This window comes from Orussus abietinus, unplaced genomic scaffold (assembly GCF_000612105.2).
Source record: "Orussus abietinus isolate OABI.00-Male unplaced genomic scaffold, Oabi_2.0 scaffold286, whole genome shotgun sequence".
Taxonomy (NCBI): domain Eukaryota; kingdom Metazoa; phylum Arthropoda; class Insecta; order Hymenoptera; family Orussidae; genus Orussus; species Orussus abietinus.
This window is the reverse complement of record NW_019394432.1, coordinates 103,213-121,478: the sequence shown is the minus strand read 5'-3', so window position 1 is coordinate 121,478 and position 18,266 is coordinate 103,213. Positions and strand designations below refer to the sequence as shown.

Sequence of the window (18,266 nt, the reverse complement as noted above, 5' to 3'; positions counted from 1 at the left end):
TCCGGCACTCTCCGGCACTCTCCGGCACTCTCCGGCACTCTCCGCCACTCTGCGGCAACTCTCCGACACTCTCCGGGACTCTCCGGCACTATTCTGCACTCTGCGGCAACTCTCCGGCACTCTCCGGCACTCTCCAGCACTCTGCGGCACTCTGCGGCACTCTCCGGCACTCTCCGGCACTCTGCGGCAACTCTCCGGCACTCTCCGGCACTCTCCGGCAACTCTCCGGTACTCTCCGGCACTCTCCGGCACTCTCCGGCACTCTCCAGCATTCTCCGGCAACTTTCCGGCACTCTCCGGCCTTCACCGGCACTCTGCGGCACTCTGCGGCATCTCTCCGGCACTCTCCGGGACTCTCCGGCAACACTCCGGCAACTCTCCGGTACTCTCCGGCACTCTGCGGCAACTCTCCAGCACTCTCCGGCACTTTCCGCCGCTCTCCGGTAACTCTTCGGTACTCTCCGGCACTCTCCGGCACTCTCCAGCACTTTCCAGCAACTCCCCGGCACTCTGCGGGAACTCTCCGGCACTCTCCGGCACTCGCCGGCCCTCTGTGGCAACTCTCCGGCACTCTCCGGCTCTCTCCGGCACTCTGCGGCACTCTGCGGCACTCTGCGGCATTCTCCGGCAATCTCCGACACTATGCGGCAACTCTCCGGTACTCTCCGGTACTCTCCGGCACTTTCCGGCACTTTTCGGCACTCTCCGTCACTCTCCGGCACTCTCCAGCAACTCTCCGGCATTCTCCAGCACTCTGCGGCAACTCTCCGTTAGTCTCCGGCACTCTCCGGCCCTCTGCGGCAACTGTCCGGCACTCTCCGGCACTCTACTGCACTTAACAACACGCAACCGCACTGTACGGCCTTCGATAAGTCTCGAAAACACTTGAAAAACGCGCGAAAACGATCGGTAACGCTCGACAACGCTCGAAAATGCTCTGAAAATGACCGAAAAACGATCGATAACGCTCAAAAACGCTTGACAAACGCTCGATAACGCTCGAAAACTCTTGAAACCGTTCGAAAAACGCTCGATAACGCTAGTAGGGAAATGTAAAAAAATCATACTCGAAATGACTCGGCTTACATCCGCAGTTAGGTAAGCCTCGGGAGGATTTTTCGCAGTTTTCGAGTCTCACGCATACTTGTCGAGTATAGCGCCGAATGCACACATACTCAACGTCTCGACCCGTAGCTTGGCGCTTGACTGGTTGGGACGCGCGAAGATTTTTAGGAGCTATCGCACTCACACAGATTCGCTGCACGAGAGTTCCGTACGCGATACCGACGCATGCCCCAAAGCTCCGCATCACGTCGGCTTCCATGTAACAATGTACTTAATAGTAGTAGATAAGTAGATAAAGTCAAATGGAGCGTCACGAGTGTTCTTCCATTACCATCAAATGCGAGCAGTGTAGGTAAGCGTAGGTAAGTCACCACCGTCAACTGCCGCATGGTATTACCATCACGAATACGTGAGCCGCCAACGGCGACTGATAGATGGTACCGCCATCGCGAGTGCGCGGGTCCTATCAGAAATTCGTTGCGCCGCCCTTGGGAGCAAAAAACGGTGAAAACTAACGTACGAAACCAGAGGGCAGCACAGGATTGATCGCACGACCCTGCCCGTGAGCAATCTCCCAACTCATCTCTGATCGGAGCCAGCTTTTGTTGGAATATATGTATACATATCTATGAACAGAGTTGGGAGATTGCTCACAGGCAGGATCGCGCGATCACGGCCTGTGCTGGTCCCCGACGAAGGATGCGGACAACTAACGCACTTGCCAGTGGTTACCCCTCAATGGCGGCGAAACACATTTCTGGTGGGGGTTCGCGCAATCACGATGGCAGACACAGGGTTTGAAACTTTTTTGAAGGGTCCATGACTCTTTGAGCCCGTTTTCGGGATGCCCCGCCCCCCAGTGAATTATTTTCGCACCTGCTATCACTGCATGTCGAGGGAGAAGCTCCTTCTTTTCAAACAGATCTATCGATCTCGTGGCTGTGATTTTTTTCAGATGAGATACAGAGTCTGAAGCTTTTGTGAGGGCATGACTTTTTCAGCCAGTTTTCGGGCTGCTCAGCCCCCGGTGAATTTTTTTCGCACCCGTGACCACAGTAACTCGACGGGAAAGGTTGTTCTTTACATATTGATTTCTTGAGCAAGTGGCTGCGATTTTTTTCAGAGGAGATTCGTGTTTTTAGGCGTTTTTGGTGTTTTTAGGCGTTTCTAGACATTTCTAGGCGTTTCTAGCGTTTTTAATCATTTTTAGGGGTTTTTGAGTTCCTTTAAGCAACTTTAAACGGTTTTAAGCAGTTTTAACACGTCGACTGCCACGCGCATTTTATTTGACTGCTATGTCATCCGAATATGGGTGAAGCGGCAGTCAATGTGTTAAACATTTTTGGTCGATTTTACACTATTTTGTATGGTTTTAGACGTCGTCTACCTCTTGCTGCGTCAACTGCCACATGTTATATCCATCGCGAGTCCGTGAGCCGCTAGCGGCGACTGTTAAATTGTACCGCCATCGTAATTGCGCCAGCCCCCGCCAGAAATGAATTGCGCTGCCAGTGAGTGGTAACAGGTGGCAAGTGCGTTAGCCGCCCGCATCCTCCACCGGGGGTCGCACAGGACGCGATCGCGCGATCCTGCCCGTGAGCAATCTCCCAACTTATCTCTGAGATCGATGGACGAATCACACGTAAGTTTTATTCGAATAATCATACAGCCTGTACGTTCGTTTATTGTTATCGATAACATCGTTAGCCTTAATAAGAGTATCCGTAGATTAGGCTTCCTCGCTCTCTCATAAAATTACCGACAAAGGTAGTAACTGCGTTAAATTACAAGTAACCTCGATTAAAACCAATAGTTCAGCGTATCTTAGGTAGAAAACTATCGTACAGAGAGATAGGGATGGAGTTAGACGGAGACAGAGAGACGAACTAACCCGCGTAAACGAGTCTAACCAACGAAGGGCCTCTGCGCGTTCCCTAGAACCGGAGCCAAAGCCGAGCTTCAACTCCGAGCGGCGTTTTGTACATACGCTTTGCAAATCGCCATCAGGTTTGGCTCGAATTCCGAAGAGGGCATCGCGCGGTGGGGCCCGGAGCGTTAAAACTGCAAATCAGTTGTCGCGATGAAAAATACTTTACAATCGGAAGGAGGGTTGCCGACAGCTTTGGTATATCTCTTATTGCGGTGGGCTATAGCGAGTGCTCGTTATAACGTTGGCTCGTTACCGTGTTTACTCGATAATAGTACTTTAAGCTAGGAGTATTATGGATTTATCGTAGCGACAGGTGGATGGCTCTACCTTGCACTGTAGAGTGAGTCGATACACGATACGTACCGTCGTCTCGCGTCGTATAACGATGGACGCACGTCCGGTACTTAAAGTTACGCACCTCCGCGAAAGCTCGCCCCCACGCGACGCGTCGACGTTCGCCATTTTGTCTAAGAAGAACGGACGCAAGACTCATAAATAACGGCGCGAATCGCGCGTCGCGGGGAATTCGCCGGTTTCGCACCGTATACGAGCGTATACATCGATTGCGGTTTAAATAACGAGGACAGCGATACCGTCGGACAGAACATGGAAGAGAGTCGACGAGTTATGAAAAAACGGCTCCACAAAATCCGCGCCACACCTGTGAATTGAACTCGTCGCGAAAAATCGGGGATTGCAAAATATAAGTACGTAATATTGGATCGAAGTATAAGTGCGCGTTGTTTTTTGTCGGTAGTCTCGTTAAAAAAAGAAAACCCTCTTTATGCCTCCTATGCTTCAACCCAATACCTGGAAGAGCGTTGGTATAGATTACTATATATTATTCAAGAATCGCGGAATCATCTACTCACGGATTCAAGATGGCCGACGCGGGACTCCTCGGCGCCATCTTGGAAGACCTCGCCGAGGCCTCCACCACCTTCTTTCCGGTATACATCCTCGTCGTAGCGGATTACAGGGGAAAAGGCATGATATTACACCGAGATAGATCGCGGTGCTCGTCGCTGGCCTCGACTTTGGAAATTAGCACGTATATATGCGCGTATATACGTCCGCCTAGCTACCGATATCAACCGTTAAATACGTTATTGTACATACGAAGTACCACTTTGTTTGAATATATCGAACGTCGCTCTGTCGTATATTAGTACCTCCCCAGGTGGTACGCCTGGTTCGCATCCGAAGCGAGCGAGAACGGCCTTCGCGGCTCTACCTCTCTTTCTCTCTTTCTCTCTCTTTCTCTCTCTCTTTCTCTCTCTTTCTCTTTCTCTCTCTCTCTCTTCCTCGACGCCTCCGGCCTTCTCGCGCTTTCTCTCGCCTCGCACGCTTCTACTCGTTTACGAATTAAAAAGGAAATAAAACCAACTCCCTCCCCCGCGAGCCATATAGGACTCGCGCGACTCGAACTCCTGAAAGGAACATCGAACGCGTCGCCTGCACCGACCTCCGCTACCGAGTTCTAACGAGCGTTAACTACGTGCAAGGGTACGTCCCTAAACAACGTCCAGACTTACGCGAGGTGAAAAATAAATCGCACGGCCGATACCATCCGAGGCCGAATAAAATCCTCACTTAAAAGTTCCCCCCGCACCCCCTCCGATTTTATTCGAAAACCTTCGGGAACCTGCTCGTCCTCTCGTAAGAGGTAGGGGGTAATTTTGAACAGCTCGTTTTCGAACGTCCTCGGATAAGTACTCGCCGCCGCGTCGATTTCGTTCGGATCATCTATGCGCCCTGCAAGTCCTCTCGGGGACGCTTCGATGCGCTCGGCTTTGTCGAGGGCGCTTAGCTCCTGACCCCTTATTTAAACCTACCCCCGCACCCTTGTCCTCGTTGGATGACTAGAAACATCGTTTCGTGGGTCATTTGGTAAAAAAATAAGGCGAAAATGGAAGGGTATCCATAGAAAAAATAAACTCCCTCGCCGATCGCGGGACCGCCACCGGTCGCCACCACCGGCGACATTATCATCTTCTCTCCGCGGGTATACGACTATTACGAACTTCTTCCAATGGGCGGAGCGATTGGTCGACGGGATTTATCGCGGTGGTTGTGCGTCTCGCGATTTACGGACAAGCGTAAAAAAAATGAGCGTTGAAACGCGCTTAACGTCGAGACGCCCCGCAAGAAGCGACGCGCGTTAATATACATCACGGCGAAATTAGACTCTTTCCTCATAGCCGAGAAATTTCCGCCCGCGTGGATACTATTCATATTCGCGACGTCGATAACGGGGTACAATCGATTGAAAGAATTCGACCAGGGGCGTCTCGATGCAACGCTCGTCCGCGCGAGTACTCAACTTTTAAGGGGACGCGAAAGTGGCATTTAAGAGTTCATCTAACACTTTTCTCTGAACTGGGTCCATCGAATGATTTCAAACTTTTCACCGTGAATTTGGAGATTATAAGAAAGGTCCTTACGCTCATAAAATTGCACTTCTTATCAAGGACTTTTTTAAATGTCTATAAACAAATTTTTAAAACATTGAAATTTCATGGGCGTCGGGGCCTTCCTTCCAGCCTCCATATTCATGTTATGAGGTTTGAAACGATTCGGTAACCTCAGTTCGGAGAAAAGTTTCATAAACGAGACCTCTTTGACGCCACTTCCACGTCCCCTTAATCCTAGGTCGCAGCAGGGCTCAATGAGATTGCACAGCTCTAGGATAAGACGTCTCTTAAATAGCATTATCGATACCTAGTACTGGACAATCGTTAATCGTTACATAGAGGAATTAAGCTCGGAGTTGATCGAATCTCGGTCGAGTTGAAACTACTCGATTCCGTCGAAGGCGATTCGCGCGAATGTCGCTGTTACGCAACCGTCCCATTAGGGCCGCGATTCCGCAATTCGCGACGGAGGGGGACCAGCTGAGATTACGACTAGGGTAAGAAAACGATGCAGCCGTTGACGCTGTTGCACTTGGCACTGTACGAGCTGGGTACATGAGTCGGAAATACCTAGACGCGTGCCAATAACTGAAAACCGCCCGTTCGCCACGCACAACCATCGCACTCCTTACCCTACTCAGGGGTGAGCGAGATTTCGGAGTCTTCAACTTGGAACATCTTCAGGAAGTCAAACCTCCCGAGGGTTCGACTCGAATCGAAGTCCTCCTAAATCTTGCTCACGCCTTTCGGCACCGAATATAAAAGTCTCCATCGCCACGAAGCGGTCTTCGGCGGCGAAGTGGCGGAGGTCTCTTCAAGATCATTTCGAGGACTCGGTCCAATCCCTCTGGACGTCTAATTGGCCTGTTCGGCACTCTGCGCCTGCTTCTCGATCTTCCTGGCGAGTTCGGGGCTCATGTGTGGGTGCGGGAACGCCGGCAGTACCGGCTTCCTCAGAATGGTGGGCTTGACCTTGACCTGGGGCTTGAACGTAGAGACCTGGCTACCGCCAGTGAGATGCATGTCGGCGAACTTGGCGGCGATCTTCGGCGTGGACCTGGGCGGAAGGGGCGACCTCAAGGGCACGGCGGCCACGTCGGAGATCCTGTTCGTGCTCGCCGACCTGACGATCTCCCCCGCAGGCTCCGAGTCCACGTCGGCCTCGACCTGGTCGGCGGTCTCCACCCTCTTCAACTTCGCGCCCTCCGCGCCGGCCGCGCTCTTCGTGTTCTTCTTCAAGGTGCACTGGTTCTGCTTGGCGAACCTCTCGGCGGCGGTGCTCATATCGGGCGACTCCGGTCCCCCGGTCGGCGAGGTCGCGGCCTCGGTGCGCCCCGAACACGGCGGCACGGCGAGGACCGGGGTCACCGGGGTCACCGGAGTCACGGGGGTCACGGGGCCCGCAGGGGCGGTGCCGAGTTCCTCGTCGGAGCTGCTCAGGCTGCTCGACGAGGCCGACTTCTTCCCGGAGTCCTGCGCACTCAGGGGAAGGTCCATCACCAGGTCTGGGGTGTGCTTCTGCCGCATCTCCCGGAATTCCTGCGAGCTGCGGAAGGTCTTCGGGGTTGGCGGGACCGGCGCACTCGGCTGAGTCTGAGAGGTCGCTCTTCGTTGCCAGAGTTCACGGTTGGCTGAGAAGGTCGTCTGCTCGCCTAGTGGGTCCTCTTCCTGGGACGAGCTCACTTGGGCGGTCTGCAACGTAGCGCCCACCTGGCCAACCTGATCCATCTGACCCGACTGACCTTGCTGACCCTGCCGACCTCCTTGCTGACCTGTATCTCCCAGGCTCTGCGATTTCCAGTGCTGCCGGCGACCCCCTCCACGTTTCGAGCCCTCCGAGAAGGGCCCCCGCTCGCCCTCCTCCGCGCTGTCCTCTTCTCTCTGATGATGAGGATGCTGCAGGTGCGCCTGATGATGATGCTGCGCGGCCTGCGAGTCCGCGAATACTGACCCCACTTCGTCCGAGGACACGTCGGGCGCCGACCTCGCCGACTCCCGGTACTCGCTTCCGAAGGATGACCTCTCCTTATCCGGGCTGGAGGACCTCGTCGACCTAGACGTGGTCGTCAACGCCGCCGTTGTCATAGATTCCTGGAAAAGGGTCAAAGACGCATCGCTTGATTCCTTTCCACCGAGCGGCAGGACGGATCGGGACTCGGTGGCGAAACTAGAAATGTGGATATTAAATGTACGCGATGGGAACGGAAGTGAAACAAATATTTTTAAAGGGGAAATTCAATGAGTCTGTGTATTTCGTTTTCGACAGGATCTGCAAGATTGGACTTTTTCTCATCTTTTTTTTTTTAGGATGCTTGAATTAGGTTCAGGGTGCAACGCGTGCTATGATTCTTTTTTTTTTTTTTTGAGCCACTGTAAGATTTTTGGTAACTTCCGTGCACAGGGACAGCATTTTGAGAAATGGTACAGAGAATCTTATATACGTAGTTTCGCCACCGTCCGTCTTGATGCAAGCAAGAAACCCAAAACGGTGAATGACTGCGAATTTTGGTTGTCGCTTTGAATAATCGATAATCCGTTCTATTTTCAATGTACCAATGTACGATTATCGGAAATACATGGAATTCGATTATTCATCGACATTGAGCGGTGATGGAGCAAATTGAAAATAAAAACCTTGCTCGTGAGGGAAATCGTACTACTCTGCTACTCGTGACAAAAGTAAGAAATGATTAAGACCTACAGTTCTATCTACTAAAAAGAGGATTCCCTTAAACTAGCGATCGATCTAATTGCTAGAAAACATAATGAATTGCGTGGGCGCGTACATGTACTATATTTGTGTCTATGTTGAGAATCGTATGCAGATTTAATGTGTGTAAGAGATATAAAGAATCCACTCGAATACCTTGCGGTGAAAAGACCGACAGAGCGGGTGAATCCTGCAAATACTTTTTCCCAAAAAAAAAAAAGAGAGAAAAAGAAAAAGAAAAATTTCTGCATTTCTTTCTACAGTACCAGAACTGGTGTTACAACACTATTATGCGTATACGTGCTGCACAATAATCCGAGACAGCGTGAAATTCCGCCAGACTCGATAATCCTCAACTATTCGATATCAATAACCTCAGGCTGTCTCGAAGTGACAAACTATAGTTCTCTCCTACTTTGTAGCCATCGAGCTATCAGAAAAGCGACGATCCGTTCCGCAGGAAAGTTAGCCTCGACAATTTCGAAAATTAATTCTCAGCAGCGACAGCAAATGTGCGGGAGAATAAAATCGAATAAAGCGAAACAATAATATATCTCGGCGTAGCGAGGGGGAGGGGTGGGGGGCGGAAAGGACGGATATAACAAAATTAAACGTGAACAGAGGCGAATCCACTTCGGCGAGTCGAAGGCGAATTTTTGGGCGGATTGCCCCGAGAAAACCCAACACGAGCTTATTTCTTTTATACCAATCATGCCAGCACCGACACACATAATGCATGCACTAACGCAAAACGTTTTTCGCCACACTTCATAGATATCCCTTTAACAATCTATCCAGTCGCTTCGATCAATTGGACGACTTTCCACCGTGGAACAAATTTCCGCCCGACGAAATGAACTATTCCCAACATGGCTTAACTTTTCCACGAGGTTCTTCCTATTCGTTTCCTCCGCGCTTTCCCTGACTCGAAATAGGTAAAAAAAATTAAAAAAGAAATAAAATACAAAAAAAGGAAACAGGATAATTCTTCTCCCTATAGGGGGTTGATGGAGGTGAACCGTGAATTAGCAAAAGGGGTGAGAGTCATCTCTTTACTCACCTAAACCAAAAGAGATCCCATCGCCTAAGAAGCTCCCGCGCTCGGCATTCCCTTTCTTTTCGTCTACAGACCGAGACTGTTCTACGGGACTCTAGGATTCACAAACCAACCAACTGAGCGGTGAGAAATCGACGCTCCTTCTCTAGGTGGTTATAACACGTCGAGAAAACAAGGAGGAGAAATTAAAAGATAGGCAAGAATTGAGAGGGGGGGGAGACAAAAAACAAAAAGAAATATGGATACTTAGGATAGAAGAGAGCAGAGACAAGAGACAGACACACGCGCAGACACGCGGGAGAGACGAGGACGAGAGCCAGGTCGTCGGGCGTTACGCTTCGTTAGGATAGATATCTCTCGAATTCTTTATCGAGCTCGTCATCGAATTCCCGAGGGTCGTCGGAAATTCGAGGGTTCCTCGCGTTCTCTCTATGTCCGGGCCCTGGGTCCAGAAATCGCTCGGGTTTAGCCTAGAGACTTTTTAATCGGAAAGAGGTGACACCACGAGGCTCGGCTCGCCGGCTCTACACGTGTAACACCGCTGGTTAAACGTAAATCTGGAAACACAGCAATCAACCCACCGATTAGAGAAACACAGCCTTGCACACTCCGCCGATCGAGTCGAGCAGGGTCGATCGGTTTGAACCTTTCATCATCTCTCTTTCTCTATCATTTTAATGCTCCATTCATCTCTCTTTCTCTCTCTCTTTCTCTCTCTCTCGGCAGAAGCGCCACGAGACACGCGGGGAAAAAGGCGGCACAAGACAAGACGAAGGCACATGCAGCAACGTACACGTATATTTCTCTTTTATTTACAATGGGTAGTTATCGTACAAAGAAAGGCTTGTCACTTGTTCTTTGGGGAAAGTTTCGTGACGCGGTTGATCATTTAATTAAAACTTCTTTTTTTTTTCCCTCCTCTCCCCGTTTTCTATTTCTCCTCCCTTTAACTTAGACGTAGCACATAAACGGCAAGACTTTCTTCTCGCGTCTCGTTAGAGACGGCAGAGAGAACTCCCAGAATTGTTGCGAGCAACGCTCGAGTACCGAGTACTCGGAGCTCGAGTAGTGGATAGTTCGATTAGCCGATGGATATGGAGATACAGACATATCAGGGAGAAATGATAAGAGGATTCGCGGCCGAGCAACAGGTGGGCGATCGGGCAATCGAGCTGCGCGTTCCCCCATTGTTATCCGACTACTCGACAATTCGGATAGTCCGTGTACTCGGGCATTGCGCGACAATTCTGGGCACCCGGAATTACCAAGAGTCGCGGTGGAAGGAAGAACCTACTACCACTGGAAAGTATTAAGTACAGGATCGAAAATGCCCTGACAAGTTGAAATCTCCACCCGACTAAGGTCCAGGGTCGGCAAGAAATTAACTAACTCTTTTTTAAACCCTGTTCCCAGGGACGAACCGGAAAAAACAAAACAGACTCGAAAGAACCGAACATAACCTCGACGAATTAAAGATAGACTCCCGTCTTTCCGGTATAAGCTCGGGTCCGTCCCGGGGAATTGACGTCGACATCTCTGCCAGAAGCGAGCGTGAACGTACCGAACACTTCGAACTTCAGGTCGATAAAAAAACAAAAAAAAAACTCCACAACGGACTCTACTTAAAATCGTTTTAAAGTCCTACATAAATCCACCGTTTATATCGTGAGCCGATAAACGGTCATTCTGAGTGTCCCTGAGGACGAGATTGTGCCAACTCTGCACGGATCGCGTAAGAATCGACTTCCACGCGCCATGCCGTACTCGTCTCGCCCTGAACGTAACCAGATAGCCTGTCAGATAGGAATTCCGAAAAGTCACGGTCAAACGTCCCGACAGTTTCCGTCAAGGTCTAATTTATCTTAAATCCGACACGTATCATATGTACGGCGTCGTCGGTAAATTAGACAAGATGGCGTCATGGTCAAGTCAAACAAAATGGCGTCGTCAAGTCAGACAAGATGGCGCCGTGTCCAAGATGCCAAAGAAAAGAGGTAGCTCCAAAATTTCGCCTCTGGTGCAGGTCCAATTTATGTCAAGGCACTTCTTGACTCTAGCGACCTTAAAATACCATAATTATGCAAACACGTGATAAATACCGCATAACTGACACGATTAATAATCGAGTCAAGAGGTTCCCGTGCATACAATGGACCGACACGATGCGACCCCATTTTCTCAAACTTCTCGTCTCGTCGTGTCTCGTTCGCTTAGCATCGACCGCGCCTCTAGCGGGATCAGCCGGTGTTAAGCGGTGCATGATTTCGAAATTGCGGGTGCGCAAGTGCAGACAGGCAAGCTTGATCGTGCATCTCGGGCCACGCGACGCGTCGCGTGTCGCAAAACGAGCTAAGGGGATGCAGCCTAAGAGCCATGCACCTGATTCCAGAATGATCCACGAGCGGCGCTCGCCTCGATCCGTCGACCAGGTCGAGGATCGAAGCCGCGAAGTCGGCGCCTCTCTGGATTGCCTAGAGTGGCACAGAAGTGGCTCAAAAATGGCACGAAAATGGCTCAAAAGTGGCGCATAAATGGCTCAAACATGGCGTAAGGTGGCGTCAACCAAGCGCTCGCGCGTTCGCGCCGAGGACCCGAAGCACTCGGCACGACATACTCGGGAGGCTTTCGTGTGTTCGGGGCAAGGCTAAACGGTGGTTTCCAATACCTCTCGGCTGATGATGGGCTGGGAGGACGAGACGCAGACTGCGTTCGTCAGGACGCCCTGAGCGTTGCCGGGGGCGCCGGTGCCGCCACCGGCGCCACCGACGTCGGCTTGCAACACGCCCGAGCTCACCGTCGAGCCGTCCGAGGTCATCGCCGAGGCCCAGGTGTTGCCGGCCCCGCTTGGTCCCATCAGCGGCGAGTTGTTGCTCGACAGAATGCTATCTGCCGAGCTGGAGGCTCGACGTCGCATCGACTCCTCGCTCGACGACTTCAGCAGTTCCTTTTCTCGCTCCTCGCCTCTGAAAACAAACGAGGTTCGGTTTCGGATCGTGGGAAAGAAGTCCAAGTTGATAGTCGCGACAGTCGGACGTCGAGCTGGACCTACTTTATCTTGAGCATGATGTACTTGTCAGGAATGAGCCCCTCTCTGCTGCCGACTGCGCCCCTCCACCAGTCGTTGCTGACCTGCGTGAACAGTGTGAGCGTATCGCCCTTCTTAAAGCTGAGCTCCCTCTCGGACCTCGCCGTGAAATCGAACTGCGCGGTTGCCCCCAGGTTCTCCGACTCTGTGGAACAATGAGGGACTCCTAGTACACCTAATACCTCCACTTCAGGGGAGGACGAGCTCTCCACCTCGTTAAACCCCCAAGGCTCCGGACAATCAACTCGCCCTCGGAGCAAGACCGCTTTACGCGCCGTTTATTCATCACCCCGGACCATGGAACCTATTTTACTTCAAATTTCCCCCGATTTGCCCGCTCTTTTTCGCAGCTGCCCATCGAATCCGGGGTCAATTAGCTTTAACGTTAACTTAAGGCTTCCTCACCGTCCTCGGACGGGTAGACCTCCGAGTCCATGTCTTCCTGCACTTGGTCGGTCGGTGAATCACCCACGTCCCTAAACAGATCGCGAATAGTTTATTGTACACAGTTTATATTAGCCACGGCCAAGCGCGCACAGGTCCAAAGTTTACGTACACATCATCAGGCTCTCTGCTGATGTATTTCTCGTACTGAATGCCACCGATGTCCTCGGGGAATATTTCCTCGTAGAACGTGATGATGTTCTTTATCAGCTCGTTCACTTGATTCTGGTACTGCACCTGATCCTTGTCCTCTGGAACCGGGACCAACGTAGGCCCGAAGCAGATCGCGAGGTTGTACGGGTCCATCATGTTCTCGTCGGAGAATTCCGAGAGACTGAAAAGGGAAAGTCACGACGACCTCTTAGAAAATATTAAGATGTTATGAAAGGGTCATTTTATATACATAAACGTTTTGGTACCTTAAGGTGATATGAAAGTGGCATCTGAAGGGTAATTATTCATCAAACTTTTCTCTGAACTGACTATGTCGAATTATTTCAAAGTTTACTACGTCAATAAGGAAACTTTAAGGAAGGTCCTGATACCCTTGAAATTTCATTTATCAAAAAATTTCTTAATTACCAATGAGCAAGTAGTTAAAGAACAGAACTTTTCTGGGTGTCGTGACCTTCTTTATAGCCTCCATATTCACGTTATAAAATTTGAAGCGATTCGGTACACCCAGTTCGGAGAAAAGTTTCACGAACGATTGATCTCTCAAATGCCACTTTCATATCACCTTAAAACACTTAACATTAGGAAGGTAATCGAGAGGAAATGACACCCACTGGTTCAGGAAAGCAAAGAGGTATCGCATGACGATAACGACCGGCCGTGGAAGGCTCGAGATCAGCTCCTTCATCTTCAGGACGAACTCTTGCTTCGACTCCAATTGCGCCAATTCCATGAGGTGCTCGAAGTAGATTATGGGGAAGAGAGGCTCTCTCAGTTCCCTGAGATAGAGTTTAAGGACCCCAGCGACGCTGTTGATGTCGGAGGCGTCGGTCACGTCGGCCAAGGGATCCTCTCCCCTTTCAAACCACTCCCTGAAGTTGTTGATCTCAACTTGGGAGCCGGACACCCTGAAGATGCCCTGATGGTGGAGCCCGTACAGGTTGATCACGCGGATGCAGCTCTTCATGATCAGGGGGATCTCCTGGTTGGTGCTCTCCAGGTACTCCTCCAAAGACCCGCCAAACAACTTGGGCTGACCGTTCATCTGCAAACGGCCGATTCGCTTCCTGCGAGCTTGTTTCTGCTTGCTGGTCGATATCGAAGGATTCGGACTGGCGGTCGATCCGTCCAACAGACTTTGGCGTATATATTCCTGCTTCGCGTCGAGCCTGGCTATTCTCGAGGTCCCGAGCAGATACTCCCTGAATTTCTGCGGATGAAGAATCCAAACGTGACCTTCTCAAAACTCGTGAAAATAATTTAAGGGAACGTCAAAGTTTCATCCAAGGGGTCGATCATGCATGAAACTTGGCTCTGAACCGTGCGTACCGAATCGCTTAAAAACTTTACAACGTGAATATGCAAGCCGTAAGGAAGGTCCTGACCCCCATGAAACTTTATTTTTTATAAACAATTTTTTGAATGTTTATAAACAAATTTAAAAAAAATGAAATTTCATGGAGATTAGGACCTTCCTTGTAGCCTCCATATTCACACTGTAAAGTTTGAAACGATTCGCTACCCTCAGTTCGGAGGCATATTTTATAAACGAGACCTCCTTGACGCCACTGTCGTATTAAAATATCCATTACTCTCATTTGTCCATTATTAAAATAATTTGCCACCTTCCATCGTTCCTTACCGTGAGATAGAACTCTTCCGTCTCCTGTCTGTCGGCCCTCAGCTTGATCTGCAGGGTCTCGGGAGGCCTCGACGTGGGCATCGCATTTTCCCCGAAATACCTGGAGCAGTCGTAATCCCTAGCCGTGAGCATCTCCAGGAGACTCGCCTCGGCGGTCTCCAAGGTTTTCCACACCTCCTCGGACTCCGTCCTGAGAGACGTGACCCTCTGCTGAAGCTGCGCCAGCCTCTGCTCCATTTCCGTGTGCAGCACCTTCTGCAGCTCGGGCTCGGGAGTCTGCGACATGAAAACGGATTTGTGACCGATTTGAGTCGAACAATGATTTTTTGAATTGTCAGAATATTTCATTGATACCATTCAACAAATACTCCTTTGGTTAAATGAATGTTTTTTTTTTTTCTTAGTTAGTGTATGGGGAGACTTCTGAACTCTTTTACTTCGCCGACTCAAAACTGTCCTCACCTCGTCTCCTCGCTGGCCCTGGAACTCGAATTTTTTAGGAATCATGAAAGCAGCGTGATGCGACTCGAGGAACCTCTGCTTATCAGCTCTGGAGTCCAGGGCGCCGACGCAGGTGGCTAGTTGTTCCGCTCCTGACTGCAAGGATCGTTGCCTGCCTTCTTCGGCGCTGCAGTGCATCAGTAGGGCCCTGGCGATGCAGTTGTGAAACCCGAAGTCCATACACTAAGGGTAAACGGGGAAGTTAAAAGCCTCGCCTCAAGGATGGAGGAAGCTCGCCAGGAAGAGAATGCGTTCACTCAACCGACTTACATCGATGAGATCGGACAGGTCGTCGACGAAGTACTTGTGTATCGTGGTGTTGGACGCTTCCAGGCAGAGGATGTACTCGTTCCTGGCCTTGAGCGCCTTCAGCTTCGCCTCCGTGTATTTGTTCTTCCTCTGAAACGATCGAAGCCTCGATTAGAGAATCTCGGACACCCTCGCTTTCGAGTGGCCCTCCGGGTTATCGATTCGGCCGAACGAGAGCGCCCACCCGAGGAACGTTAATTTCTGTACAGAGACTCCTCGCTTATTTTTTCCCTCTCTTCCCCCTCGAAGGAAGTCCCGACAGCCGCCCATTCGATCCCATCAATGGATCGTTGTGCTCGATTTCGCCGGCCGGTCCGCCACTCGGATTCCACGGGCAGATGTACTCCACTTGGCGCTTTTTCACCCTCCCATCTGGAGGCGGACAGCTTTATGCGCGAAGAAGAGGCCCCGTCTCTTCTTCCGATTTTTCATCTCCTCTTTATTCAACGATACAAGATTTCCACGGTGACATCACCGACCGACACTTATTGGCTAATTCCGTTCCCTACTATGTAAACCGCCTTTCGACGTGGTGCAAACACTCGGGCCAATAATTTAGCCCCCGCGGCGAGCTCCAAACAATTCCGAGATATCCAGGCCATCCTAACGGGTGCCGGGAACGGAACGCCTCCAGGACTTCCTCCTGGCTCCTTCGGTTGTCCTTTTGCCTCGAGGATTTCCATAGTTTGATTTAAACCGTGTCGACCGGTCTCGGTAACGGTGGCTGTGAGGGATATAATTTCCAGCTAGAGAGCTCTCTGGGAGAGATGAGCTTGCACGTGTTGCTCGGGTCCTCCCTCTTCGTTTCTCGTACTTTTTCCGTCCCCTTTCTCGGCCGGTCGTACCTCGTTCCGTTAGAACCATCTGTCTTGCCGTAAGACCCGGAGCGCCGCCGAGTTATTTATTTTTCTACCGGCGTCCAGGGCGCCACAAAAAGCGCAGATGTGCTTCAATCTGTAGAAGGCCCCTCCCTCCATCTTTCACCCCCGAGTTTCTGCGACATCCCCGAGAAAAATCGCCGCCGGGGAAAGAAGGAACGCCCTTAATAGGGCGATTTCCTAGAAGAGAGGACACACCGAAAGTCCCTCGGTCGCATCAACGACGGAAATCACGATGATGGCATCACTCGAAATATCCCGAGTAACTCTTCCGTTTCGTTAATCTACCCTCCTATTTCTCACTTTTTTTTTTATTCATTCCGCCATTACTCTATCTTAGCGCGTCTTAAGTCGTTTGTCATCCCTGGTGTTATCCTTAGGAGTCCCTCCTTCGAACGAAAAGAAAATCCGAAACACGTGTGCCGACGATTCTCAAACTATTTTTTTCTCCTATTTCTTCTCTTTTTTATAATACATATTGTGACGTTCTCTTAAAATATTTTCGCATCTTCGGCGCATTGCTGTGCCAACGTTTTCATGGCCCGTCTTCTCTTGACCTGTTCGTTTTCGATAATCGCTCCTCCCATACATTTTTTTTCCTTCCACTCCACCATTACTCTGTCTTAACGCGTCTTAAGTCATTAGTCACCCTTGATCTTATCCTTGAGAGCCCCTCCTTAGAGCGAGGAGGAAATGCGACACATGTGTGCCGACGATTCCCATTTCTTTCTCTGTTATTTTTCATTTTTTACAATACATATCATGACGTCCTCTTGAGATATTTATTAACCTTTGATGCATTCCTGTACCTTCCCAAGGTCCGACCTCTCTTGATCATAGTTGATAATCAACCGAACAGTGTTTTGCCTGCAAATCGAGAGTAACGCAACATCGAGGTCAATTCAAACGAGCTTTCCACCAGGTTAAGTGTAAACCGTGTAAACCCTCCGAGCAGTTTTTCTCTGGCTTCGCAAACTTCCACGAGCTAAGCACAAACAATCCGGTCGATCACCTCAATTCCCCTCATTGATTATCAAACGAGATACGCAGCCTCTCGGCCGTCCATGTGTACCAAGAAAGGGAGCCATGAAACCGGCGGCGAGATATTTCTCATATTCATCGGATTTATAAAAAAAAGCACGACCAGCCGGAACCTCTTCACGAGCCGTCCAGCTGGACGTTCCCTCGACTTTCGGAGCGCGGTTCACCTCATTTTCGATGTAACTGTCTTTTTTTTTATCGCCCGGCCATCAGTTTTTCAGGCCCGGCGAATGTATGCCAGGATTGTTAACCCCTGAACACCTTTCCTTCCGTTCTCCCGTAATATGCAAATAATAATAATACGCTCTTACTTATTTGCTTCCAAGGAAGCAACGCTTGGCGTCCGATTTCCCCAGTAAGAAAGAAATCGACGCCAAAACTGCCACCAGAAAAAGCCTCACGAAGAGGAAGCATTACGAAGTCGCGCAAGACGTCTAAATTGTATAGGCAATCAGGGGTTGACTGAGTTAAATCAATTGATTTAAACCAACTGATTCAATCTCACTATTTTCGTCGACGGTTGCGCGGACGACCGCTCCAAATTGCATTACGACTGTACAGGCCGATCAATTTGTCAGAACAAGATTGCACGAAAATCCTGGCCACGCGTCCGCAGGATGATCCCGTGACTCGCCCGAGATATCGCGAATTAATTCAAGCTCTCTCTCTCTCTCAAAGTTCGAGTTCTCTTGAAACCCTCGAGAAGAAGTGTCAAGCTGGTCCATAAGTCCTTGCCAGGTTTGGATCCGGCCGACTTCTTCGATCGGCAGCACTTCCGTCGAAAAACATTCATTCATTGCCTCGAGGGGCCGTTCACTCGGAAATCAGAGAAAACGATTTTCCTTCTTTGAGAACCGATTACCTTTGATTTCATACGATAAACAACATTGTCATTCGGTAACGAGTGAGGCTCAGCCTTAATGGTGATGTGAATATGGCATCAGAGGTCTCGTTTATGAAACTTTTCTCCGAACTGGATTTACTGAATCGTTTCAAACTTCACAATATGAATATGG

The 18,266-nt window shown here is 50.3% G+C and overlaps 1 protein-coding gene across 3 annotated transcripts in view; it reads right to left on the bottom strand.

The window, feature by feature from the left end:
* Positions 1–2,695: 2,695 nt before the first annotated feature.
* The window catches only part of LOC105697276 (SLIT-ROBO Rho GTPase-activating protein 1), a 44,031-nt gene continuing 28,460 nt past the window's right edge, over positions 2,696–18,266 (bottom strand). For all 3 annotated transcript variants that reach the window (XM_012420454.1, XM_012420455.1, XM_012420453.2), the window contains exons 5-13: positions 15,293–15,421; positions 14,984–15,205; positions 14,522–14,797; positions 13,494–14,089; positions 12,818–13,039; positions 12,667–12,737; positions 12,226–12,406; positions 11,842–12,139; positions 2,696–7,500 (exon numbers count right to left, since the gene is read on the bottom strand). In XM_012420454.1, coding sequence (XP_012275877.1) covers positions 6,265–7,500; positions 11,842–12,139; positions 12,226–12,406; positions 12,667–12,737; positions 12,818–13,039; positions 13,494–14,089; positions 14,522–14,797; positions 14,984–15,205; positions 15,293–15,421 — 3,231 coding nt within the window. In that variant the 3' untranslated portion in view covers positions 2,696–6,264. The remainder of the gene's footprint in view (positions 7,501–11,841; positions 12,140–12,225; positions 12,407–12,666; positions 12,738–12,817; positions 13,040–13,493; positions 14,090–14,521; positions 14,798–14,983; positions 15,206–15,292; positions 15,422–18,266) is intronic.